This window comes from Eutrigla gurnardus, assembly GCF_963514095.1.
Source record: "Eutrigla gurnardus genome assembly, chromosome: 3".
NCBI classification, from domain to species: domain Eukaryota; kingdom Metazoa; phylum Chordata; class Actinopteri; order Perciformes; family Triglidae; genus Eutrigla; species Eutrigla gurnardus.
The window spans coordinates 4,901,366-4,928,730 of record NC_139917.1 but is presented as its reverse complement, the minus strand read 5'-3'; the positions used below and the strand labels follow the sequence as shown (position 1 = coordinate 4,928,730).

The following is a 27,365-nucleotide window of genomic DNA, read 5'->3' as shown; positions in this document are numbered from 1 at the left end:
GAATTCAGATGAGTGCAGCTTTCCCGAGTGGATGTTGAAGTCACCGAGGACGACAAGTGGTGTGCCATCATCAGGGGAGCAGCTCAGGAGGGCATCCATCTCATCCAAAAAGTCACAGAGAGGACCGGGTGGGCGATAGATCACTATGATGTTGAGTTTGAAAGGAAGGGTGACAGAGATGGCGTGGAATTCAAGTGTAGATCGGGGTAGGTGGTCCAGAGGAAGGATCTGGTAGGACCATCTCGGTGAGATGAGGAGCCCAGTTCCTCCTCCTCGCCCTGTTCGTCTTGGGGAGTGTGAAAATGAGTAGGCAGTTGAAAGGGCAGCTGGAGTGGCAGTGTTTTCTGGGGTGATCCAGGTCTCTGTGAGGGCCAGGAAGTGGAGAGACTGCAGGGAGGCATAGGCTGAAATGGTGTCCGCCTTCTTGACTGCAGACTGGCAGTTCCACAGTCCCCCTAGTACTTCAAGGTCCTTACCGGTGGAGAATGGTGGGTAGCAGAGATAAGATGGGTTACAGCCTCGAGTGAAGGGTCTCTGGTGAAATCTTCTCCAGTGTGATGTCCTGACTGGGATAGGACACATGGCTGCGAGGGGGGGTAAGATGTTATGCCTACCTCGGTGGACTTCCTCGGTGGACTCCCGCAGATAGACTCCCTTGTCTTTGTTCAGCTGTCTTGACTCCCGCAGATAGACTCCCTTGTCTTTGTTCAGCTGTCTTGACTCCCGCAGATAGACTCCCTGCTTTGTTCAGCTGTCTTGACTCCCGCAGATAGACTCCCTTGTCTTTGTTCAGCTGTCTTCGTTCAGATGGCCAGACGCTGCAGCTGACGCTGTAGTGACAGCCTTTTTAGTGCGCAGTTTACCGTAAGTATCAAGTCTATTCACTACACCTGAGGTGGCTCAAACTTAGTTGATTACTCACTTAGCATATGCAGTTTCACGACGATTTCAACAACAAGCTATCAGCACAAGACTAATGTTGCAACTAGCTTTACTCACACAATGCCTGAACCCAAATCTACAATTAGTTTCTGACTTACCAACAACAGACAAAGCAGCTTCCTTCCTTGCTCCAGACAAAATGTGTTTATGGGACTTTTTGACCATTCTTCAAGAAGTGTATTTGTGAGGTCACACACTGATGTTGGAGGGAAGGCCTGGCTCTCAGTCTCCACTCTAAATTCATCCCAAAGGTGTTCTATCTGGTTGAGGTCAGGACTCTGTGCAGGCCAGTCAAGGTTATCCACACCAAACTCTCTCATCCATGTCTTTGTGGACCTTGCTTTGTGCACTGGTGCACAGTCATGTTGGAACAGGAGAAGCCGTCCCCAAACTGTTCCACAAAGTTGGGAGCATGGAATTGTCCAACATCTCTTGGTATGCTGAAGCATTCAGAGTTCCTTTCAGTGGAACTAAGGGGCCAAGCCCATATTTGCCCTCTACAATATCCACAGGATTCTGACTTTCCTCACAAAGGATGCAATGCAACTCCTGGTCCAAGCACTGGTCATCTCCCGCCTTGACCACTGCAACTCTCTCCTGGCTGGACTCCCGGCCTCTGCGATTAAACCATTGCAGCGTATCCAGAACGCTGCAGCACGCCTTGTCTTCAATCTACCCAAATTCTCCCATGTGACCCCCCTCCTCCGTGACCTCCACTGGCTCCCTGTTGCAGCACGCATCCAATTCAAAACGATGGTACTGGCCTTCAAGGCCATCAATGGAACGGCACCCGTCTACCTTCAAACACTGGTCAAACCACACGCCCCGAAGCGAGCACTTCGCTCCTCAACTTCAGCTGGCCGGCTGGTACCACCATCACTGAAATCAAACAAATGTCGCTCAGCAAAGTCCAGACTCTTCTCTGTTCTGGTCCTCAGTGGTGGAACGAACTCCCGACCAATGTCAGGACAGCAGAGTCATTTGCCATCTTCCGAAAAAGGCTCAAGACTCACCTGTTCAGACTTCACCTCGACTCTACATAGTATGACCCACTAACAACACCCCCCCCCCCAAAAAAACCTTACCTATGGCACTTTGATCATAGCACTGTTGTTCTTAAGGTATCCTTGCTGAACAGCTACTACTTTACTCAGGCGAGGACCTAACACTTGTTTCTATTTTTTAGCTCTTACTTTATCGGCAATGATATGTTGTGGTTTCTTTGTTTTGACAAATGTACTTATTGTAAGTAGCTTTGGACAAAAGCGTCTGCTAAATGACTTAAATGTAAATAATCCCACTGACACTTGACTGTGGAATATTTAGGAGTGAGGACATTTCATGACTGGACTTGTTGCACAGGTGGCATCCTATCACAGTACCACGCTGGAATTCACTGAGCTCCTGAGAGAGACCCATTCTTTCACACATGTTTGTAGAAACTTGCTTTTATACACCTGTGGCCATGGAAGTGATTGAACACCTGATTTCAATTACAGTATTTGGATGGGTGAGTGAATACTTTTGGCAATATAGTGCATCTAAATTGAAGCAGTTGGAGATTTTGAGTTAATGATTTGTACCAATATCCATAATTATTACAAAAAGGCAAATCGACGTGATCACTGTTGGGTTCAACGATGGTTCAAAGTTGTTATTTAAAAAAAGTGGGTGGTATATTGTGACTCCTACATAAATGATTGCACATACATTTGCATATTTATGCTCATGTTCATGGTCTCTGAATGACAAGGAAATATAATTAGAAATACTAGAATGTTTCTTCAATACATTTATCATATTTTCTAATATTTTCTTCTTGATTTGTTGAATTTTGAGTCATCAACCACATGATTAGACACCTTTTGATTTAAACCTTTAATTCTGAAACACAGAATTATAAAAAATGTCAACGGAAAACACAATTTGGGAAAAAATAAAACGGAATCTGGTAAATAAAAACTGATTTCATCGAGAGGAGGGGGGGGGGGGATTCATTTTTTTTTATCGACAAAGGGGGGGCTCTGCAGAAAAAGCACTGCTTAGTCGATGTTGAAAGAAAGCCAAAGGCTGATGTCTTAATTCATTTCTCGCTGGGTTCCTCTGACTCACTCTCATATGTAAACACCAGTAAACAGTTTATGAAAGGCTGTGCTCTTCCAAGAGAAAGAATGCTAACCTTTCACGTGTCCATTTCTATGAATAAAGCAGACATGATTTCACCTTGAATAATATGTACTCATGATTTACAGTTCTTTTCCGATTGCTAAACGACAGTGGACACAACTGCAGCTACACGTGCAAAACTTTAACACAGTCCAACAGTCACCTGAGCTAAACAGTTCATATCGCCTTCAAAACAGGTTGAGTGCAACACTGTCAACAATCTTCATGACGACAACACTCACTGTCACAAATTCACATATTGATATCTAATCACGTCTGCGTCTGAAGCTAGAAGCAGATTCTGGGTTCACTTGCTGCTTCCAGTTTACAGAAGTGGCCCGGGTGGAGCTAGCCGCTGTTAGCCAGTAGAAGTGAGACGAAACGGTGGAGCTAAGTCCAACCGAATAACTGAATTCGACTTTTTAACTTGACCAAAATATCACAAAAACTTTCATGAAGTGAAAACATACTCTGAAGGGGTAAAAGTTATCAGATGAAACACGGACAACTCCTTGGTAGCGGCAGGTCAATCACAAGGCAGTCATAAGCTCTGTACAATCAGAGAGGAGTCGCCCCCTGATGGCCGTAGAGAGGATGCAGCTTCAAGGCACTTCAGCATCGACTTCACTTTGTCCACGTATATAATCATACAATACCATAAAATGCAACAGGTACTATTGTGTGTGGTGAGCAGTGATAGCAGAGCATTTCCTACAAGGAGGATTTTGTAGCTTTGAGTTCAGACCAACCAGCTATTGATGCTACATAATCGACATTTAAGTCATATTTCAGTTTAGAGGCTTGTCACACTACTTAAGTCAGAAAAGCAAAGTGTATGTACAGAATTGAATACAAAAGCCACCTTTGTGCTAATCTCAAATAAAATACCTAAATGAAAAGTGAAATTCAGATTTGTATTTCTCTTTCTCCTCCCAACACGCTGCAGTTGGTGATAAGGTCCCAGCTGACATCAGGCTGACGTCCATCTGTTCCACCACTCTGAGGGTGGACCAGTCCATTCTGACGGGGGAGTCTGTGTCCGTGCTCAAACACACAGACCCTGTACCTGATCCCAGAGCTGTCAACCAGGACAAGAAGAACATGCTCTTCTCTGTGAGTCTCAACAATAGTGTCTATCTTTTGCTAATTCACATGCCATGTATTGCCATCAACAGGGTGTTCAACATTTTATTATTGTCATTATCAAAGAGCCAGTCCTGCTGCCACAAAACGCACCAGAGCAACAAATGTGCAGTTTCAAGCAATTTCTTTAACCAATAGTCAGGTGTTTAACAATCGATCATCGCTTGATAATTTATCAATTATTAAATAAGTTTGTTTTGCAGTTTTTGTGTCCGTTTCAGGCAGTCACAAAAACTGACATTAAATCAGTGCTATTACATGTTTGCTGCTAACATGCTGCAACTATGAAGTGATGTCTCTATATTTATGACCAATCTCTGAAGAAATTCCTCCATAAAATAAACCCCTCCCACCATATCAGGTTCCTACTAAGACATGTTCACATGCTTTACTGCATGAAACTGTCTTATTTTTCCCATCAGGCTGTGCTAAAGTGGCTCCTGCCCCTCCCTCCCCAAAAGCCCAGTCTTCTCTGATTGGTCAGCTGGCCCAATCTCTTACACAGCGTGTGACATCACTGTTGTGGGAGAGAAAGACACTCGTGAACTTCACATTTCACTTTGACTGCTTTTTGGGAGATCATATCAAATACAGTAGTGGCCAAAAGTTTGAGAATGACTTATAACTAAACATTTTCAGTTTTCCAGTCTGCTGCCTCAATTTATATGATGGACATTTGCATATACTTCAGAATAATATGAAGAGTGATCAGATGAATTGCAATTAATTGCAAAGTCCCTCTTTGCTATGCAAATTAACTCAATGCCCAAAAAACATTTCCACTGCACTTCAGCCCTGCCACAAAAGGACCAGATGAGATCATGTCAGTGATTCTCTCGTTATCACAGGTGATAGTGTTCACGAGGACAAGGCTGGAGATCATGATTGAGTTAGAATAACTGGAACCTTTAAATGGAGGGTTGTGCTTGAAATTATTGTTCTTCCTCTGTTAACCACGTTAAGGAAACACGTGCAGTCATCATTGCTTTGCACAAAAGGGGTTTCGCAGGCAAAGATATTGCTGCCTAAATCAACCATTAATCGGATCATCAAGAACTTCAAGGAGAGAGGTTCAATTGTTGTGAAGAAGGCTTCAGGGCACCCAAGAAAGTCCAGCAAGCACTGGGTTCGGAGCATCACCAGTGCAGAGCTTGCTCAGGAATGGCAGCAGGCAGGTGTGAGTGCATCTGAAGCTACTTCTCTCCAGGAGAAACATCAGGGAGTGATATTCTGCAAAAGTTACAAGGTTTGGACTGCTGAGGACTGGGGTTAAGTCATTTTCTCAGATGAACCCCTTTCCGATTGTTTGGGGCATCAGGAAAAAAGCTTGTCCAGAGAAGAAAAGGTGAGTGCTACCATCAGTCCTGTGTCATGTCAACAGTAAAGCATCCTGAGACCATCCATGTGTGGGGTTGTTTCTAGGCAAAGGGAGTGGGCTCACTCACAAGTTTGCCTCAGAACACAGCCATGAATAGAGCAACTTCCCCAACCATCCAAGAACAGTTTGGTGACCATCGATGCCATTTCCAGGATGATGGAGCACCTTGCCATAAGGCAGTGATAACTAAGTTGCTTGAGGAACAAAACATCAAACTTTTGTGCCCACAGCCAGGAAACTCCCCAGATCTTAATCCCATTGAGAACTTGTGGTCAATCCTTAAGAGGCAGATGGACAAAGAAAAACCTACAAGTTCTAACAAACTCCAAGCATTGATAATGCAAGAACGGGCTGCCATCAGGACGTGGCCCAGAAGTTGATTGACAGCATGCCAGGGCGAATTGCAGAGGGCTTAAAAAAGAAGGGTCAACACTGCAAATATTAACTCTTTGCATAAAGTTAATGTTCAAAAAAAAAAAAGTTAAAGCCTTTGAGTCTGACAAAAGATCTAAAAACACTGATACTTGTGTGATTCTCAAACCTTTTGGCCACTGCTGTAGACTCGGGCTGCTGAAGAACGACACAAACTGGGGCTTACTATGTGTCAATATATGTTATGATGAAAACCAGTTTGACAGTTAGCCACCTTTTTTCCCAGGGCACCAACATTGCAGCGGGTCGTGCCGTCGGGGTTGTCGTGGCAACAGGGGTGCAGACAGAAATTGGGAAAATCCGGGATGAGATGGCCTCCACTGACCCAGAAAGGACTCCACTACAACAGAAACTAGACCAGTTTGGAGAACAGCTGTCTAAGGCAAGAACCTGACTGATACATCATCCTGAACTCTCTGCAGCTCATTTCTATCAGTGGTCTCCTGTGAATCACACACATTGATAAATCAGTGATGGAGTTGGTTAGTATTGTAGTAATTAGTAACATTCTCAATAATGGCAAACACCACTGATCAACCTCAGTAATATTAGAATGTTAGCAGAAGTAGGGTTTTTCCACCAGATATTGAAGATGTCCATCCACTTTACTTTAGTCCATGTAGTTGGATCTGTACAGTGACTACGGGTCAGTGAACTCACCACAAAGATAATCGTTAACTTATTAATGTATAATATTAAAGTCAGAGAAGGATCCAGATGATCCAGATTCTCACCTGTGACAGCGCTAATACAGAACTCTCCCTTTCTGTCACCAGTTTGGCTCCGCCCATAAAAAATACTGCATTGCTGTTTACAAACACAAAACAGGTCTACTGAATGAATATATGTGTGTTACTACCTTTCACATGTTCTTACCTGCAGGTCATCAGTGTGATCTGTGTGGCAGTGTGGGCCATCAATGTGGGACACTTCAATGACCCGGTCCACGGAGGCAGCTGGCTGAGAGGAGCTGTGTACTATTTCAAGATCGCTGTTGCCTTGGCTGTAGCTGCCATACCAGAAGGTCAAACATCTTATCTATCCATCCATGCAGAAATATCTCTTCTTACACATGTGTACTTAATGCTTTTACAGTTGAATGTCTATTCTTTGTCAGTGTGAGGACAAAAATATAGGCATGTTTCTAATTCCCAAAGATCGATGCTGCTAGCCACACCATTACAGTGAAATAGTGTGTGTTGCTCTAATACCATTGGGGCAACATCTTTAGTGAATCGGACCTGGAGACAGAGCAGGTAGCAGTTGCAAGTGATGTTCAATGCATGATGCTATCAGCGGCCGCAGTCCATTCTGTGAATTCCGCCCTGAGCTGGCCAAACTTGGGGAGGGAAACTAAATTCCACTCACTAAATAAAAACAAGATGAAGCTGCTACGACTCCCAGCTTCCCTCCTCTCATTACCATCATGATCCTGTTTTCTCCCAGGCCTCCCAGCAGTCATCACGACCTGCCTGGCACTGGGCACCAGGAGGATGGCCAGGAAGAATGCCATCGTCCGCAGCCTGCCGTCAGTGGAGACGCTGGGCTGCACCTCCGTCATCTGCTCTGACAAGACGGGAACACTGACCACCAACCAGATGTCAGTCTGCAGGGTAAGATGTCAGAGGAATGGAACACCACACTGACCAGTCAGCCTCATTTAGCTCTCATATGAATGATATGATGCAGTGTTATTGATTACATCACCGTCTTCATGACAGGAGCGTCAGAAAGCAGGAAACTCAGGAGATCCACAAGAGTAGTTTGCTATTCTAATGGCTTGTCATACTAGCATTAGACTAACAAAGGGTTAAGCTCACTGACATGTTGTCGAAGAAATGCATATACCATTAATTATCATATAAAAGACAATATTCAATTTAGTGCCATAATGTTAGCTAATGCAGGCTGATAAATAAAGAGGTTGATATAACTGCAAACATTACACATTTAGATAAGATGACATGAGATAAACCTTTATTAGTCCCACATCGGGGACATTTACAACAAGAAAAGTTAGTTTTAAAAAAACGAAATATGAAAATATAATAGAAGTTAGACTGAATGGTTGAGTTCACATTTTTGTACATATGGACAAGGAAATATTAAATCATTTAAAATAAGCATCTGGAATACTTGATGTGAAACATTGTCAGGAAGAGTTTCTTTGTCTGCATCTCAACACCAAATGAAAAATCAGCTTTAAATGAAGGCAGTTGTGAGTATGACGGAGTCAGTGCTTTAGAAATGTTCCAACAGCCCCTTCAATGTTTTCTCTTTATTTACTGGCCACAGCTGTTGTTTGACAACTGGCTTTCATATGACAATTTCCTGGATTGAAAACGCCTTCCAGTGCATCGCTGGTGAAAAGTAGCATCAGTGCAGCACAATAAGGTACACAGGCTTTCTATGGGTCTCAAGTTGACTCAAACTTACAGAGTAATATGGAGGAATGAATGCATTTTTTTAGGAAACTTATAGGGGCTACATTTCCAGAGGAGAAATAGAAATAGGGATGTCCCGATCCGATATTTGGATATCGATATCCCCTAAACAACAATAAGACGGACTTGTCTGTGCATGTCCCACTAAGAATTTAAAGTTATCGATAAAATGTCAGCTGTGTGGGATTATTTTACCCTAAAAGACGACGTTTGTGTGTGGTTAATTGACTATTTATTTTCTACTCAGGTTTTCTGTGTGTTTTGCTTTTTTTTATACAGTTTACAATATTTGCACTGATGGCTTTTTAAGCCTTGGTTTACACTCTTGTTGTTCAAGAGCAGAGCACTGATGCCAATTCAGTTTGTGTGGTTAATTGACTATTTATTATTTAGTCTATTTTGTGTTTATTTAACCCTGTTAAGAATAAACAGGTCAGCTTCTCATTACCAACCATTGTGGATTATTCAAACTAACCTAATTAAGTTGGCTAGTTGTTCTTAAGAGTAAAACCCTTTTCAACATGAGTCTGACAACAAAATAAGTAAATATCTTTAATCTTTAATACATGCTTGGATCGGCCGGTATCGGTATTGGCCGATACTAAAAGCTACAATATCGGTATCGGATCGGAAGTGCAAAAAGCTGGATCGGGACATCTCTAAATAGAAAGCATCCTGACTGTAAACATGACAGACTATCATGTGATGTTCAGGGTCCAGGACAGGATGACTCTACAGAACAGGACATCGTTACCATCTACCAGCAGTCATATTGGTGACAAGAGGTGCCTGCACAGAGCCCAAAGATATTAAAAGACAAAACCCACGCAGACACAGCCTTTTCACCCTGCTGCATTCTAGGAAGAGATACACAAGTATCATCTGATGAACCAGCAGACTTCAGAGCAGCTAGAGACTCCTACATGCGTCCTCCACCCTTCACCAGATAGTAGAGTTTATTTTTTATTTGTGTGTATTAAAAACGGGACTACACTGCAGTTGCTGTGCAACTCTGTTGTACAATGACAATAAACCCTAACCCTTGAACTTTGACATTTCAAATGGGTATTACATTTAATTCCATGTGATTGAAATATACGTATTATGATAGAACTAATCTACTACTGTGTGTGTGTGTGTGTGTGTGTTCAGATGTTTGTGGTAGACAGTGTGTCAGGGGAGCGCTGCAGCATGAACGAGTTCACAGTGACTGGATCTACTTACGCCCCTGAAGGGGAAGTGTGAGTGTCTTTAACCCCTCTCAGTTTATGGATTATGGACGATGATGGATTACGAGAGCCCATAATTTATCTCTCCTTCCCTTTTCTTACTGTCTCTATACATGTCCTCTTTGTTTGCCTTTGCTGTGTCATGGTCCTGGTGTCTTCCTAGTTATAAGGACGACTCAGTGGTGAAGTCCAGTCAGTATGAAGGCCTGGTGGAGCTGGCCTCCATCTGTGCTCTGTGCAATGACTCATCACTGGACTTCAATGAGGTAAGACAGGCTCACATCGTCATAGATTACCATGTATGGTGCTGGAACTGGAATCTGATTGTGATCACGCGTTACCACAAATAACCTCTGTTCCTTCTCTGCTCCTTGTGTGTGTGTGTGTGTGTGTGTGTGTGTTCTAGGCAAAGGGTGCGTATGAGAAGGTTGGAGAGGCAACGGAGACTGCTCTCTGCTGTCTGGTGGAGAAAATGAACGTGTTCGATACTGACCTGAGAGGACTGGGCCCTGTTGAGAGAGCTACAGCGTGCTGCTCTGTAAGTGTGTGTGTGTGCCCACGTGTGTGTGCATGTGCTCGGTGTATTTGTGTGTGTGTGTGTGCGTGTGTGTGTGTGTGTGCGTGCGTGTGTGTGTGTGTGTGTGCCCACGTGTGTGTGCATGTGCTCGGTGTATTTGTGTGTGCGTGTGTGTGTGTGTGTGTGTGTGTGCGTGTGTGTGTGCGTGCGCGTGTGTGTGTGTGTGTGCGCGTGTGTGAGTGAGTGAGTGAGTGAGTGAGTGAGTGAGTGAGTGAGTGAGTGAGTGAGTGAGTGAGTGAGTGAGTGAGAGAAAGGCGCATTGATCCTTTCCTCTGACATCACATCCACCCCAGTCTGTGCCACATAGCCTCTTTCTCTTGGAGCATGGAAATGCTTCTTCCCAGTGTTTCACTCCCAGTGCATTTTAAATGTTTCTACGGAAATAATGTCTTTTTTATGTGTCCAAAAAGTGATCACAGAACAGATGAAGGGAAGTGCAGGGTTCAGGGTGCAGGAAAAAGGAAAATGATGCAGGGTGCAGGAAAAAGAAAAAATGATGCAGGGTGCAGGAAAAAGGAAAATGATGCAGGGTGCAGGAAAAAGGAAAATGATGCAGGGTGCAGGAAAAAGGAAAAAGGTGCAGGGTGCAGGAAAAAGGAAAAAGATGCAGAGTGCAGGAAAAAGGTGCAGGGTGCAGGAAAAAGAAAAAATGATGCAGGGTGCAGGAAAAAGAAAAAATGATGCAGGGTGCAGGAAAAAGGTGCAGGGTGCAGGAAAAAGGAAAAAGATGCAGAGTGCAGGAAAAAGGTGCAGGGTGCAGGAACAAGAGAAACAATGCAGGGTGCAGAAAAAGGAAAGATGCTGGGTAAAGGAAAGGGGAAAAAGGAAAAAGGTGCAGGGTGCAGGAAAAAAATGTGTTCTGCAGCTCAAGCTCACTGAACTGTACTAAAGATGAACTGTACAAACTGTAGATTTGACTGCTTGTTTTCAGGTGATTAAGCAGTTGATGAGGAAGGAGCTGACACTGGAGTTTTCCAGAGACAGGAAGTCCATGTCTGTCTTCTGTTCATCCAATAAACTCAACAGGTCTGCCTCCGGAGCCAAGATGTTTGTCAAGGTGTGTTGACAACATTGATTAACGTGTGACAATGACAATCATGATATTACGCTTACTTGTATGTGAGAGTTACCAGTCATGCACCCTGTTGCACATCACTTTCACTGTTAAAGAGAAAACTACTGTATCAAACAGTAGATGGGACACTTGCTGTTCCAGGTTGCTATGATAGGAACTTATGGTGAAAGAGGTTGATGTTGTCTTTATAATCCTTGTATGTTTCTACCAATACACCAACCAGAGGCAATGAGAGTAAGACAACTGTGTGTCTAAAATGAACCAAAAAACAAAGATTCTGGAGGATTTCTTCTTCTTCTTCTTCTTCTTCTTCTTCTTATTATTATTATTATTATTATTATTATTATTATTATTATTATTATTATTATAGCTCCATGAGAACAAATCATGCTTTCAGTCATGAAGACAATCTCATAATTGTGGATTTATATTCCAGATCATTATTTTATTTTTATGATGAATGATTTTTATTTTTGAATATATGCAAATAGAATTCATTAGGCAATATCTTTTATGTAGAAATATAAAATAGATTCAGTATTATGGCCTATAGGCTGGCAATTACATTCAGACACAAGAGAGAAATGTTCCTACTGTGATATATGAATATATTAATGTCTAAATGATTCTCTATCTATGGTTGAACCCCATTATTCACATGGAACAGAGCAGATAAACAGATGTTCCCCATTTAACTCATATCGTCTGATGAACATCTCAGAAAACCAGAATTCTCACTAGAAAACTAGGATCTCCACTTTGATGTAGTTTGATTTATTATTCAGGATTTAAGTGATCAACACTTTTAGAGGGATCAATAAAACACTGACTGTTGTATTTATCTCCTTTAGGCCAACGTTACACACATGAATGAGATTATGAATCCAAGCTGGTATTTGGTCAGGAGGTTTTGTTCCAGACTCTTTAGAGTTGTGTCTAACCCCGGTCCGTCCCTCTCAGGGAGCTCCAGAGAGCGTGTTGGAACGCTGTAATTACATCCGGGTCAGCGGTTCTTCTCGTGTGCCTTTGACCCCGGCGGTTCGAGAGCAGCTGCTGTCCACTGTAAGAGAATGGGGATCTGGCCGAGACACACTTCGTTGCCTCGCCATGGCAACCAGGGACACGCCCCCGGATATCCACAGCCTCAACCTGGAGAACTCAGCTGCGTTTGGCAATTATGAGGTGATGATGATGATGGTGGTTGTTCTTAAAAAGGAAGCACTGGATCCTGATATCTCTTTTAAAAGCATGAGACCCTTAAATATTTCACTGTCACATCCTGCTCTGTTTAAACACTTTACCAGCAGCTCTAACTATAACGTGAATTGTCACTCCCCCCCTCCCCTCCATCTCTTCCCTCTCCCAAGTCGGACCTCACCTTCGTGGGCTGTGTGGGCATGTTGGACCCCCCCAGGAAAGAGGTGCTGACTGCAGTCCGAATGTGTCGGCAGGCTGGCATCAGAGTCATCATGATCACAGGTATCGCACAACGTCTATATGTAAACTACACATCATCCCAGTTTCATGTTGACAACATGTCATCCCTCTACTCACTGTTGTATGATCGACTGTTTATGTTACTCTCTATTTGTTTGACATTGTGTTTACACCACGAGCATCAGAGGATGCTGCTTCCTTCTTTGTATGATGAGCTCGCCTCCTCAATCTGACAGCCGGAACGTCAGAGCGAGGTCAACGATCTCATCACCAGCATTCAGGGTCCGCCAGCTGATCTGCTCCCACTACGACCTTTTCTTTGTGTGATGGTATCAAGCTCTGGACAGAAAGACACACACAGTGATGTCACCAGCGCTTGTCTGTAACAAAGAGAGGCACACTCAGAAAACGGCTGCCGCATGCAATCTCCTCAATGATAACAATCGGGGAAAAGATGCTTAAAGGTGCTACGTGGACACAGACCTTTAACAGCCAGTGTTGGTGTATTTTACTTACTTACTCTAACTAACCGTTTCATTCTTGATGGAAAAATTATGAAAATGAAATTACATGAAATTCCTTAAAGGAGTCATCACCCGGAAATCGCAATTTCTCTTGTTAAAACATGCATATCTGTGTTTGACCTCAGTTGAAACTTGCCTGAAAGGCTGGAGTTTGAAAGTGGCGCCGTTTTTTCGCTTCTGCTCTTTTTCCGAACAGGAATAGCACACAAGGGTGTGCATTCCTAAAGCACGAGATTTTGATTCTGCGCCTTCGGTGACGTCACCGTGGCGGCTACTTGCATAAGCCCACCCCTCTTTCACCACCCAACCCCGCCCCGTCCGCTACCTGAAATCGCCGAAGCGCCGCCATTATGTTTTGGAGTCTGCATGCAGGCAAGCCCCCCCGGCTCTGTCCTTCCTGCGGCGAATCAACGCGCGCCTCATTACATATTATACAATGCACATCCGGACCAGTCAAAACCTCGCGCGTAATCTCGCGTGATAAAATCGCGGTACGAAAAAGGGTCAGAACAAGCTCAATGTTTGATTAAAATTTTTTTTTTTTTTTCTAATAAGTTTTACGAATTGATCCAAAGCGATCCAAGGGGGGCTGGATACGTATAAAACCAGGTGATGACTCCTTTAAACAGCCGCCCTCTGGTGCTACATTTCAGCAGCAGAACCTGTAGCCATCCAGTTGGAATGATTTGCCTTGCCTTTCATTTGGGATCTGTTGGCTTTGCTGCATTCTGATTAGCCTTCTGTATTATCAGCTGATATTCCTTCTAGATAGACAACAGCGATCAGATGTGTTCTGTTCTTATTTGTCTCTCACTCTTTAATTCACACTGAGAGTGAATTCAAGAGCGATGAGAAAGAAACGCAGTTACACACACACACATACACACACGTCCTGTCTGCTCCATTAGTTAACATGAGGTTTCCTGTCGGCGGCCATGTTAAATGAACATATTGGCCATAAATTAAGCTATAAGCGGTTTACTGTTGACAAACCCCGAGCCATGATACACATATAAACATGTTATAAATAAACATGACAGGACATTTTAGATTTGATGTATTTATTTTGTCATTCACTGCCGCGGTAGCATTAATAGTTAATGGTTGTATTTCTGTCTCTGACACTCTCCAAACTCCACACATCGCTGCTTCTGGGGAGTTCAGGTTATCTCAGTTATCTCTCACCCAACTTCCTGTTTTAGTTTCCATTTACAGGACCGCAAGTCATGACATGTCTTCAACCTTTTGTGACATTAATCAACGGACACCGGGTTAGTTTGGAATACAACAATTCATCACTTTCCATGTTTGTGTCCAGGCGACAACAAAGGGACGGCCCTGTCCATCTGCCGGAGGGTGGGCATCATCACGGAGCAGGAGGAGCAGGAGGGCACCGGCGTTAGTGGGGGCCTGACCGGCCGGGAGTTTGATGAGCTGCCCCCTCACCTGCAGCGGCAGGCCTGCAGGACGGTCAGGTGCTTCGCCCGCGTGGAACCGGCACACAAAAGTCGTATCGTGGAGTACCTGCAGAGCCTCAGTGACATCACGGCCATGGTGAGATCCCCGTGTTGAGCAGACACGGGACCATATGAAAGATGACAGTCATCAAAATGATTGCAATTATATTATATTATTATTATTATAAACCATAAGTTCTCCCTGCATAAATGAAGCATAAATAAAAACCCTGCATCGTCCCATCACTGGTGGACAGCCGGTATAACAGCGATCGTCCTCCGTCTCTCGTGGCCTCAGACAGGTGACGGGGTGAACGACGCGCCTGCGTTGAAGAAGGCAGAGATTGGCATCGCCATGGGCAGCGGCACGGCGGTGGCCAAGTCGGCCTCCGAGATGATCCTGGCCGATGACAACTTCTCCACCATCGTGGCTGCAGTGGAGGAGGGCAGAGCCATTTACAACAACATGAAGCAGTTCATCAGATACCTGATCTCGTCCAACATAGGGGAGGTGGTCTGGTTAGTAGAAGAGCTGATGGTACACCGAAACATACTAACTTTTACTGAGACATGCAGGTTTTGGATCATTGTCCTCCGTCTGTCCTCCTGTCCTCAGTATTTTCCTGACGGCCGCACTGGGCATGCCCGAAGCACTGATCCCAGTCCAGCTGTTATGGGTCAACCTCGTCACCGACGGTTTCCCAGCAACAGCCCTGGGCTTCAACCCTCCGGACCTGGACATCATGTCCAGGCCCCCCCGCTCCCCCAAAGAGCCTCTGATCTCCAGCTGGTTGTTCTGCCGCTACCTCATCATCGGATGTGAGCCAAAATCTGTTTATCCACCATCAGGGCTTCTTACCACCGACCAAGTTCTCCAAACCAAACAGCTTCACTCACCAACCTTTTAACCTGCAGGTTATGTGGGCGCTGCCACAGTCGGAGCGGCTGCCTGGTGGTTTATGGCGGCCCACGATGGACCAAAGCTCTCCTTCTACCAGCTGGTAAACACAGTGTCTCCACATCACTGCACCGCTTTCTTGGCCAGCATTAGATACTGTAGTTGAATGGATACAATGTGGAAACACAGAGCTTGTTGAAATCTTCACATGTTGCTAAAAGTGGTATCAAAACATATTACACAGGCAATAAGGTGATCGTAGTGGTGGGGAGAAAATGCAGGGAGGTCAGTGATACTTATTTCCCCGTTTGGTTCCTCCATAGTCCCACTACCTGCAGTGCAGCGAAGGCCACGTCGAGTTTGCAGGGGTGCAGTGTTCAGTCTTTGAGTCTCCGTATCCCATGACTATGGCCCTGTCTGTCCTGGTTACCATAGAGATGTGCAATGCCTTGAACAGGTAAGCATAAAACAAACCTCCTGTGTGAAACAGGATACAGATGAAGTTGTGATGGAGCAGAAACAATGTCTTCCTTGTGTTCCGGTCCAGTCTTTCAGAGAACCAGTCGCTGCTGAAGATGCCTCCCTGGTCCAACCCCTGGCTGGTGGGAGCCATCTGTCTGTCCATGGCTCTACACTTCCTCATCCTATATGTAGACCCCCTGCCAGTAAGCATGCACTATATGGATAAACAATATTTAGAGATGCACCTATTGCTATTTTCTGGTTACAATTGTTTTACTGAGAACTATAATTGACAGCAAGGCTACGCCATCACGAGGTCAGTGTAAACTGTTATATTTATGATATATATTTATGTATATGTAATCATAATCATATCATTTTTATTGATAATATAAGCTGCTTAGAAGTTAAACATCTCATAATACCCTCCCCATCTGTTTTATATAGCTGTGAAAAAATGTCCTTTACATAACAAAGTTTCTCAAAAAAGATTTTAAGAAAGAATTAAATCATTTTCCTTCATCTAAATCCAATTTTTATTGAATACGGCCTGAATGCCTCCGAATCAAGTCAATGTTAACGTTAGCTGTTAGCTCCGTCCAGACGCTGAACAGTGAAGCCAACTCTGAAGGTCCTTAAAGCTGCATTCTCTCTGCTGACCACCAGGGGGCGACTCCTCTCTGATTGTATAGAAGTCTCTGAGAAAATGGTCCTACTTCTCTCTTGATGTATTATCTCAGTAAACATTGTAAACATGAGTTTATGGTCTCAATCTCTAGTTTCAAGTCTTCTTCAATCCAGCATGATGTTCATTTAGTACATTATGGTCCATTTAGAGTCCACCAGACCAGAAAGCAGGGGATGCTTTAGGGGCGGGGCTACCTGCTGATTGACAGGTCGCTACCACGCTACCAATGCAGTTAGCCATTAAGATGACTTTAACACTTAGCTGTAAATTTGACCTTGAATTATGAAGCTAACTTTGTTAGCAGCTTCAGACCAGAATCCAGATGGATCTGCATGTAGAGTCGTTGACCCCTCACCAGTTACGGCTAGTCGGCTGAAATGTTCTGGTGGAGCTGATTCTTCTTATCTACTTACGGCTTAAAGCTATGGTCTATGATTTGGAATAAAAAAATCCATTCAGTCTATCAGCCGTAGGCCTGCATAGAAATTGACCGATGGGAGCCATTGCTCCAGAAGGCTCCCATCGGTCAAATCTGTCTCAGGCTCAACTGACTTTCAGAATGTAGCTTTAAATGTCTTCCGTTCCCTCCGTTTGTGTCTTCAGGTGATTTTCCAGATACGTCCTCTGTCGTGGCCTCAGTGGGTGGTGGTGTTGAAGATGTCACTTCCTGTCATTTTCATGGATGAGGCTCTCAAGTTCCTGGCCCGCAACTACATCGAGCCAGGAAGTCAGATCCAGGTGAGAAGAAATGCCTCAGAGAGCTTCTGTTAAAGAGGAACCTATCTTTCACCCTGGACCCCATTGTCCCATGTTTTTGTTTCTAAATGACAAATATTATATATAATAAGATGGAGCTCTTCATCCGTATTATCGAGCTCAAATAAATACAGGTGGCCATCAAATTCAGAGACCTCATCCACATTTCACTATGAGACTCTGAACAACCTGACCTGTCAGTGGCAGAAACAAGCACTTTAAGTTGACGTTAAGCCGTGTTCACACCAAACTTTTTTCAAACTATTTGCCGGATCGCTAGACGTGCTGGAGAGAAGATGTTCACCTCCGTGTAGACGGCAATCTTTCGTCCATCATGGCTGAAATAAACACTATTGCTGTTTTGTAGATGTTGTGAAGTCCCAGATAAACCAGGAAACCAAACGGCGTCCTGTCTGTGTTCATAACATGACAACTGAATTGAGCTGTATTCACTTTCACATATCACCTGGTTTACTACGAACTTTGTTGTAATTTAATTACAATAATGGAAGAGTTCTGAAGCCATGGTTTGTTTAGTCTGTCAGCGAGAGGATAAGCAAACAACTTTTAAAATGTTTTCTGAATGGCGTTGGGATCGGTCTCTGTATAATACTACCGTTAGTCAGGCAGATAGGTGTAACAATTGTGGGTTTATACGTACAAGCATGAAATTTTGCACAGTCATATATAATAGTCTAATGAATAATTCCAGATATGGAGCCACCGCGAAAACGTCCTATGGTAGCCATGGCGGCCATTTTACAAAATGGCCGTTTTGACCCCAAATATGTTTTACCAGACGACACAAATGCTTCATTATGTTCCAATGAAATTACTCTAGATACACATATATGCCATAATTGTATTCTCTAAATGACCACAATTTGCATTTGTGTTGCAAGCAATGTCAATTAACCCACCAAGGAGCGTAATACGTGCTGACTCAAACATTTTTTGAGCCTCTGTTCAGGACTAAAATTCAGGACTAAATGTTTCCAGTGAAATTACAGAACAAAATTAACTAGTTGACAGGTAAGTATATATTTATTTTAGGTAAACCACTATGAAATGACAACAATTGGTTCTGAACATTTAATATTAGTGATAGTGAAATTATTAAACAATAAAGCACTGTTAAGGTAAGTTACAAGTTAGTTCCAGTTTGATCTTGTTTATACATCACAATTTTCTCCACCACACTGGCACAAAGCAGTACATTTCAAACCAGCTTGTTGGCACTTGCATCGTCCCTTGCAACCCTTTTTGCAGTTACAACAAATCAGTTGCCTTGATGAAGTGCTGGCTTCAGGAAGCGTGGACCACAGGGGTTTCCAGTTTTGGGGATCGATCCATCCCCAATCCCCAGGTGAGGGCAGATCCATAACAACCTTGAGCATGTTTCCCCAGCAGTGCCCACCCGTGTACACAGCCCTCTTGATTTGTTGGACCAGGACTCCTCTGGTAGGGGGAATAGCTTCCATGGCTCGTCCTTTCTTTGTGAAGAGTGCCTGTCGAGCTTCGTCTATGTTGAGGAGATTGCTGGTGCGATCGTAGAGAAGAATGGTGAACCGTTCAAGTACTGCCACAATGTCATCAGAGATGTCTGCTGTCCCCGTGGACAGATCAACTAAGGCTGGCGTCAATTCGTCAAATGCTTTCCAGGTATCCCAGGCTATCTTCTTTCCCCGTGTATTAAACGACGACACTGTGTCACACCCTGTGTATGCATGGAACATCGGGAGGGCCTGTGACTTATCTGGTCCAAGGAATGCTGCAATTTCATGTGCTGGTATATACCTGAAGTGCTTCCCTGTCCCAAAGGCCACCCAAAGCTCCTTGATTTTGAGTTTGGTTGTTGCTGCCATAGCCAATACCACAACATCTGTGTCCACCGTACGCAGAAGAATTTTCTGAAATCCATCACGGACTGCATCCGCGAGATGAAGCATCATTCGTGTATCAGCCTCCTCATGGTCACATGGGGCAAGATGACTGGTGTCCCGCGTACGAAGATGTGCATTAGAGCTGAGGTCAGAGGTGATGGTCCAAAACCAGATACTGACGTCACTATCCTTGACGGGGCAGTGTTGGTCAACTTTCTGAAACCAGTTGCTGCCAAAACCTTAGATGATTATGCACTGAAAGTATTCTTGCCATACATACAAGGACACTTGCAAAGAGCCTGTCGTGTGGATATAGTCTGGGACCAGTACTGTAATAACAGCCTGAAATCTCAAGCCAGGGACAAACGTGGGAAAGGCATTCGAAGGAGAGTTGACGGATCCACTGTTCTACCAGGTAATTGGCAGCAGTTCCTGAGAATTGATGCAAACAAAACAGAACTGTTTGCCTTCTTGACAAAACACATCACACATCTTGTATCAGATAAGCAGTCACCACGAATGGTTCAGATGTGACGTGCATTCCCGCACGGGACACCAGTCATCTTGCCCCATGTGACCATGAGGAGGCTGATACACGAATGATGCTACATCTCGCGGATGCAGTCCGTGATGGATTTCAGAAAATTCTTCTGCGTACGGTGGACACAGATGTTGTGGTATTGGCTATGGCAGCAACAACCAAACTCAAAATCAAGGAGCTTTGGGTGGCCTTTGGGACAGGGAAGCACTTCAGGTATATACCAGCACATGAAATTGCAGCATTCCTTGGACCAGATAAGTCACAGGCCCTCCCGATGTTCCATGCATACACAGGGTGTGACACAGTGTCGTCGTTTAATACACGGGGAAAGAAGATAGCCTGGGATACCTGGAAAGCATTTGACGAATTGACGCCAGCCTTAGTTGATCTGTCCACGGGGACAGCAGACATCTCTGATGACATTGTGGCAGTACTTGAACGGTTCACCATTCTTCTCTACGATCGCACCAGCAATCTCCTCAACATAGACGAAGCTCGACAGGCACTCTTCACAAAGAAAGGACTAGCCATGGAAGCTATTCCCCCTACCAGAGGAGTCCTGGTCCAACAAATCAAGAGGGCTGTGTACACGGGTGGGCACTGCTGGGGAAACATGCTCAAGGTTGTTATGGATCTGCCCTCACCTGGGGATTGGGGATGGATCGATCCCCAAAACTGGAAACCCCTGTGGTCCACGCTTCCTGAAGCCAGCACTTCATCAAGGCAACTGATTTGTTGTAACTGCAAAAAGGGTTGCAAGGGACGATGCAAGTGCCAACAAGCTGGTTTGAAATGTACTGCTTTGTGCCAGTGTGGTGGAGAAAATTGTGATGTATAAACAAGATCAAACTGGAACTAACTTGTAACTTACCTTAACAGTGCTTTATTGTTTAATAATTTCACTATCACTAATATTAAATGTTCAGAACCAATTGTTGTCATTTCATAGTGGTTTACCTAAAATAAATATATACTTACCTGTCAACTAGTTAATTTTGTTCTGTAATTTCACTGGAAACATTTAGTCCTGAATTTTAGTCCTGAACAGAGGCTCAAAAAATGTTTGAGTCAGCACGTATTACGCTCCTTGGTGGGTTAATTGACATTGCTTGCAACACAAATGCAAATTGTGGTCATTTAGAGAATACAATTATGGCATATATGTGTATCTAGAGTAATTTCATTGGAACATAATGAAGCATTTGTGTCGTCTGGTAAAACATATTTGGGGTCAAAACGGCCATTTTGTAAAATGGCCGCCATGGCTACCATAGGACGTTTTCGCGGTGGCTCCATATCTGGAATTATTCATTAGACTATTATATATGACTGTGCCAAATTTCATGCTTGTACGTATAAACCCACAATTCTTATGTATGGATGCACCTATCTGCCTGACTACGTAGAGCTCTGGGAGGGCACAGACCGCTACGACACAAGGAGAATCTAAACGCTGATTGGCTTCGCATCAGAGCGTCACATGTGAATGTGTGAATTTTGGGTCATTGGCATCCAGTTGTTGCATTGACTTTCTGTGTAATTGTGTCGTGCGTTAGGTGTGAACACACCAAGTGGGCTCTTGCAGCTCAATACAGGACTATTTAAAAACTCTAAAAACGATTTCTGAAGACATTGCCGTGTGAATACTGGATGCTTCCGCATAATGAGAATCTCTGCAGCAGCTGGTTGGAGATCCTCTCACAAACGTACCTCCATGTTGACCTGAATGACGTAGGAAGGGTGAAACTTCAAAGCTCCTCTCCACTCGCTCTGAACACTCACTCCAACACACACCAATGTAAACATGTGAGGAAGGCATTTTCACCAAGCTTCAAAGAAAGTTTAATATGAATCAAAGTTTTGATGTTGAATGTGTGAAAGACGTGGAAGGTTGTAAAGTTAGAGTTTGTGAAGTTATGAATGAGTGTTGAAAATGCACTAATCTGTCAAGTTTGAACATCATGTTGTAATGAGCTGAACATTTTGATGCTTGAATGAAGTTTAGTTGAAAAAATGTGGAAAAAGTAAAATTATGAAGAAACAGGCATGAGAATAATATTGAATGGAATATTTCTGGGTCAAAGAACATTTGTTGTAATGCTTCCAGCATTCACACCTAAAGCCGTCTCCCCGAGTCATTTAGACACAACAACATGCTTCATATACAACATAATGAAAAAACACCAAAGTGACCCTTTCATGTGCAGCAGGTCTTCAAGCGGTTTGTGTCTAACCCTTTCTTTTGTTACACCCCATGTCTCAAAAAGTCACTGGAGGAGGAAGAGGAGCTGCGGAGGACGGGGGCTAGCGTGGGATTGGTCGGCGCCGTGGTGACGAAGCTGTGCCGGTCGCTGAGGGGCGTGTGCTGGTCCTTCGTCATGATCTCTGCACCACTAGTGATCTGGATCTTCAGCCTGGACTCTGACATCACCAACATCTTCTGGGAGTGATGGGAGGCAGAGAGGACTGTAGGGGAATAAGAAGGGGACCATCTAAAGAAGGGAAGCAGGGGTGAGTGAGGGTGAGGAGAGGTGAGGGAGGGTGAGGAGAGGTGAGTGAGGGTGAGGAGAGGTGAGAGAGAGAGAGAGAAACAAGACGACCAATGCTTTGCTGAGCTACAACATACATGTATAAAGGGATCAAGAGTGAAATATTTATCCAGCAGACAATCAGAAAACCAGAAAGACCACCACCTCCTCAGTACTACAGGTGCTACGTGTAGCATTTCACATCCACATCTGTCCCAACACCTGGACCAGAGTAAAAGTTGTCTGATCTCGCTAAAGCTCTACTTTAATGCTAACGTTTCCTTCTCTAATGCTAAAGGTGACATGATAATCATTAGCATGTTAGCCTGCTATAATGGGTTTTCCATCAGTGGTTCCCAACCATTCTGGCTCCTCACAGGTTGCATCTTGTTTCTTGGGTTACACCAGCTCTTCATAAAGCTTTCACACGTTCTCAGTCTCTGCTTTCTCGTGGCTCACTAGTAAATACTAACTCAGAGAACGTGGAGACCTTTCTTTGTTGGGAAAGTAACAAGGGACATATGACTACAGTCAGATAACAGTAGTATTACAGTAGGATTAGCAGTAGTAGTAATATTTATTGATGGAAACATGACACCGCTCCTTTTCCAGCTCCGTCTTTGTCGTTTCAGCCACAACGTCCACTCAAACACTGAATTTAACGTTGTGTACTGGTCATTGGAAAGGAAGTTTATCGCCAGTGGAAGCAGTTTTTTTCTGCCTTTAAAACCTGCATGTACACACTCATTCTCGTGAGCTAAAGTTTCAGGCAGCCAAACTTGTTTTTTAAAGTAAATCTTTAAAAATAAACGATTACATTGCAAATCCGGGTTTAAACACTAGATGTCCGAATCCATTTATTGAGAGGAAAGAAAGCAATATTTAATCATTCATGGCTATTCTGTTTGATACATCTGAATATTAGATTGACAGATTTGCTTAAACTTATTTATAGACTTACACTTAATATTGAAACAACTGTAACAGCGTCCAATCAAATACAATCAACAGGAAGTTGTAACATAACTAACCAACCACATCATGTGTGAGATCATCGGCAGAACATTTTGTAACTTTGTGAAATGTAATTAGTAGTAATAGTATAGCCAGATTAATCCTAAAGTCTTCAAAGTTTGTTTACAGTCAGATGTGTCGCATTATCTCTTTAAAATATGAATATTATATATCAGATATTCGCTCATTCAGCTACATCAGTTTGTTTGACTTTGTTTGGTGCGACCTGATGTAGTTTAGTGCTGCATGGATCTACACTTCTGTTAGAACAAGGCTCACATTGACACCACTTCATAAACATAACTAAATAAAAAGACAATGATCTTCTTGTTTATGTCCAGTTGATATGTTAAACCTCTTTAAATTACTTCCTCACTTATATTATGTAACAATATATGCGGAAAAATTACAAAAACATTTATCTGTATTTTCAAAATCCGATTTATTTATTTTTTTGCCCTGGAAAACAAACTACGATGCATGCTTACATCAGCTGGTAGCAACCAATAATATCATGACATCAACCAATCAGAGCTGGAGAAGGTGCTGAGCTCATCTTTTCAACCGTCAAATCAACGCAGGTTAGAAGCCGAGTAACAACAGTGTTGATGGTGTGTGGATGGTAAAATGCTACATGGAGCACCTTTTTAGGTGAAACATGATAAAAGAAAGAAGGAAGCGCTGAGTGATCTTGAATCCAACACACACACACACACACACACACACACACACACACACACACACACACACACACACACACACACACACAGGTCAGTACCAGGCGATGAGGTTAGGACCAGACGTAGAAACATCCAGCCATCATTGCTCCTTTTAGATACATGAGAGCAAACGAGCATTTAACCTGTGAGTATAGACTCAGTACAGGATGCATGTCAGCGCACGGCTCCATTCCAACACTGTTCAAAGCCCACTGACGTCCACGGACGCTGCAGGAACACACCACTTCCTGCAGAGACACTACAGGTGAATAAAGGTCAACATTTAACCAGAAATCACCGTGAAGGCTCCTCAGCCGATTACTAACAATCAGACAGGTATTTTTATTCTATGTTTTAATATATAAATATAAAATATATGCATACAGAAATCTGAACATTGGATATTACTAACACTAAGACAATCATTTTTTTGTTTTACAAGGTATTGAAAATGTTATGTTTAAATCTGCAAATGAGGCATTATCTCATGCTAACCTTTGGCTAATTTAGGAGAAATCTACAGACACAAATAGACAAATTGGTAAAATAAACACTTAAAAAAATAACCCAAAATTGACTAAGTTCATGAAAAACAATGTTTTCCTATAGTGTCTCCCCTCACAGTGGGACGTACGGTGTGTATATATATATATATATATATATATATATATATATATATATATATAAAATACACACACGTTATAAAGGTCAGTCATTCCCATTGATGTACAGTTCCGTATCCCTCTTTGTCTTTTCCGTTGTTCCGACACTGAAGAGATGAGAACGTCTTAAACGTGACTTGACGTCCCGCGGCTTCATAGACTGAAGTCGACTTTGAGCCTTCAAACACGTTGATCCTATGATTTAAATATTTAAACAGAGTAGAGTTTGATGTGTGATTCCAGGTAGAGTCAGCATTTGAATAATACGTGACTAATATGTGACTTCGTGTTGGGGCTTGGCTATGACTCAGTCCACCGGTCCGCTCGGTGCTGCAGCGAGGTCTGTGTCCGTGTTCGTGTACTGAAGGTGATTTCAGCGCTTCAGCAGAGCTGTCAAACATAGATCCTAGTGAGTCCTACAGCATCGCTGAATGAGCCATTTTCCCATTGATGTCATTGTGACATCTCACTCTGTTTGCCATTGAAGGGATTTTTATTTTTTATTTTTGATGAAGGCGTTTTGATTCATCTTAATTATAAACACTTTTGTTGTATATCACATCAAGTATTAGGGCCACTGTTAAGAAAGCAAAATCTAAGATTTGGAGAATAAAGTCATCATAAATATTATATGAAGTCCTACTTTTCTGAGAAAAACTCATGTGAGAGAAGTCACAATACTGTATGGAAAGTGGTTGGAAATTTGTCACGTTTCTTCTCATAAAAGCACCACTAGTCAAAATTGAGACGTATTCTCATAACAGTATGATTTTTTTCTCAAAATATTGCACCTTGATTCTCGAAATGTCCAATTTATTTATTTATTTTTTCTAAAAGTGGCCCTAATAGTAGGTTGTAGGCTCTTTATGATGCTATTTAATAAAAACATAAGTGTGTTTTCGTTTATTTGGATTTTAGTTTCAGTCTACTCTAAACCCATAGAACAAATGTTTGCTTCCTTGCTGCCCACAATTCTGCCTCTTTTTCTTTTCTTTACTTTTGCTCAATTTCAATAGCTTGAAAACTACAAATATGACTAAGAGGGACGTTTGTAATGTAATATTCTGGTTTTGATCAAGTTAAGACAGAAGATACACATGTAGATGCACTTAGTTACTGAGTGTTTGCTTTCTATTTCCATTATTTATTCACATGTTATTGTTATTAAAGGATGTATTATACCATGACAAGTCCCCAATGTACCAACTTTGTTTACACGTTGTTCTTTATTATTATTATTATTATTATTATTATTATTATTATTATTATTATTATTATTATTGTCGTTGTTATTATTATTATTATTGTTATTATTATTATTATTATTACCCATGTCTTTGGGGGAAGAATAAGTGGAAGTTTATAATGTTCAATATTGTAAAAATGAAGTTTTCTTGACAAACTCGCCTGTTTAAATAAAGGTTGACTTGAAGAACGTTATAATTAGAGACTCCCCCTCCTTCCCCTCTCCTCCTCTCTACTCCCTCACCACCAACCAATGTTCACTGAAGCTAAACGAGGGAGCACATTTACATTTTTGTAGTTCTTATTTGTAACTTCTTTTCTGCGTTGAACTGCTGAAGGGTTTGTCGTCATTGGAAACGATGTTACAGGATGAAAACAACAATAAATAAAATGGGCCAGAATTTGTAATGAGTGCTGTGTTTCTTTGACACAAGACAATATGCCTGCTGCTGTTTTATTTCCGTTCGTATTCAATTCCAGTCCCTGTTGAACACAAGCACCCCTCATTCTAGTAAATGAGGTGGTGATTAGGTGATCACCCGAACCAGGGCCCTCATTTATAAAGCTTGCGTACGCACAAAACGGGGCTGGAAACGTGCGTACGCCACTTTCCACGCAAATGTTGTGATCTATAAAAACCAAACTTGACGGGAAAGTGTGCGTACCCGTAAGCAAACTCTGAGGCATGCGTACCGGTACGCACATTCTGGAGACTGGAAGGGAATCAGCAGTAAACGTGAGAAGAACTATATATTTTTGATGACTCGCACACATTTAATTACACTCCATATCATACGTTAGATCTGCGTTATCATGATGAACTCCAGCAATGTTTTTGACGCTTTTAATGAGTGATAGTTTTTTTCATATTAACACCTTCTTTTAAAATCTGACTTGTATCTTAAATCAAAATCATTTTGAAATATTGAATCAGCGCTGTCACCGCAGGAGGAGGAGACGGCCCAAATGCATGTAATACAATACCTTCCATTAGATCACTGTAGAACACAGCGGGAATAACTAAATATTCTCCTTATTTATGCGCATATATCATCAACACACATACATACAGCCATTAAGCCATCGTATACTTGTTACACTTTATCCTCGTTTTTAAACCACCAGAGCGCAGAGGAAATGCGCTATAATGAGTGGCACGCTCGTG

The 27,365-nt window shown here is 42.8% G+C and overlaps 1 protein-coding gene across 1 annotated transcript in view; it reads left to right on the top strand.

Annotated features, from left to right (window-relative positions):
* LOC311010503 (sarcoplasmic/endoplasmic reticulum calcium ATPase 2) overlaps nucleotides 1–26,599 on the top strand; it is a 44,904-nt gene extending 18,305 nt beyond the window's left edge. The window contains exons 7-24 of the mRNA XM_084005019.1: nucleotides 4,055–4,221; nucleotides 6,288–6,443; nucleotides 6,944–7,085; nucleotides 7,508–7,674; nucleotides 9,658–9,746; nucleotides 9,898–10,000; nucleotides 10,141–10,272; nucleotides 11,243–11,368; nucleotides 12,347–12,568; nucleotides 12,754–12,865; nucleotides 14,666–14,901; nucleotides 15,103–15,323; nucleotides 15,421–15,623; nucleotides 15,720–15,805; nucleotides 16,026–16,159; nucleotides 16,250–16,367; nucleotides 17,456–17,590; nucleotides 22,300–26,599. Of these exons, the coding sequence (XP_083861145.1) occupies nucleotides 4,055–4,221; nucleotides 6,288–6,443; nucleotides 6,944–7,085; nucleotides 7,508–7,674; nucleotides 9,658–9,746; nucleotides 9,898–10,000; nucleotides 10,141–10,272; nucleotides 11,243–11,368; nucleotides 12,347–12,568; nucleotides 12,754–12,865; nucleotides 14,666–14,901; nucleotides 15,103–15,323; nucleotides 15,421–15,623; nucleotides 15,720–15,805; nucleotides 16,026–16,159; nucleotides 16,250–16,367; nucleotides 17,456–17,590; nucleotides 22,300–22,482 (2,732 nt within the window). The 3' untranslated portion in view covers nucleotides 22,483–26,599. The remainder of the gene's footprint in view (nucleotides 1–4,054; nucleotides 4,222–6,287; nucleotides 6,444–6,943; nucleotides 7,086–7,507; nucleotides 7,675–9,657; nucleotides 9,747–9,897; nucleotides 10,001–10,140; nucleotides 10,273–11,242; nucleotides 11,369–12,346; nucleotides 12,569–12,753; nucleotides 12,866–14,665; nucleotides 14,902–15,102; nucleotides 15,324–15,420; nucleotides 15,624–15,719; nucleotides 15,806–16,025; nucleotides 16,160–16,249; nucleotides 16,368–17,455; nucleotides 17,591–22,299) is intronic.
* Nucleotides 26,600–27,365: the final 766 nt, after the last annotated feature.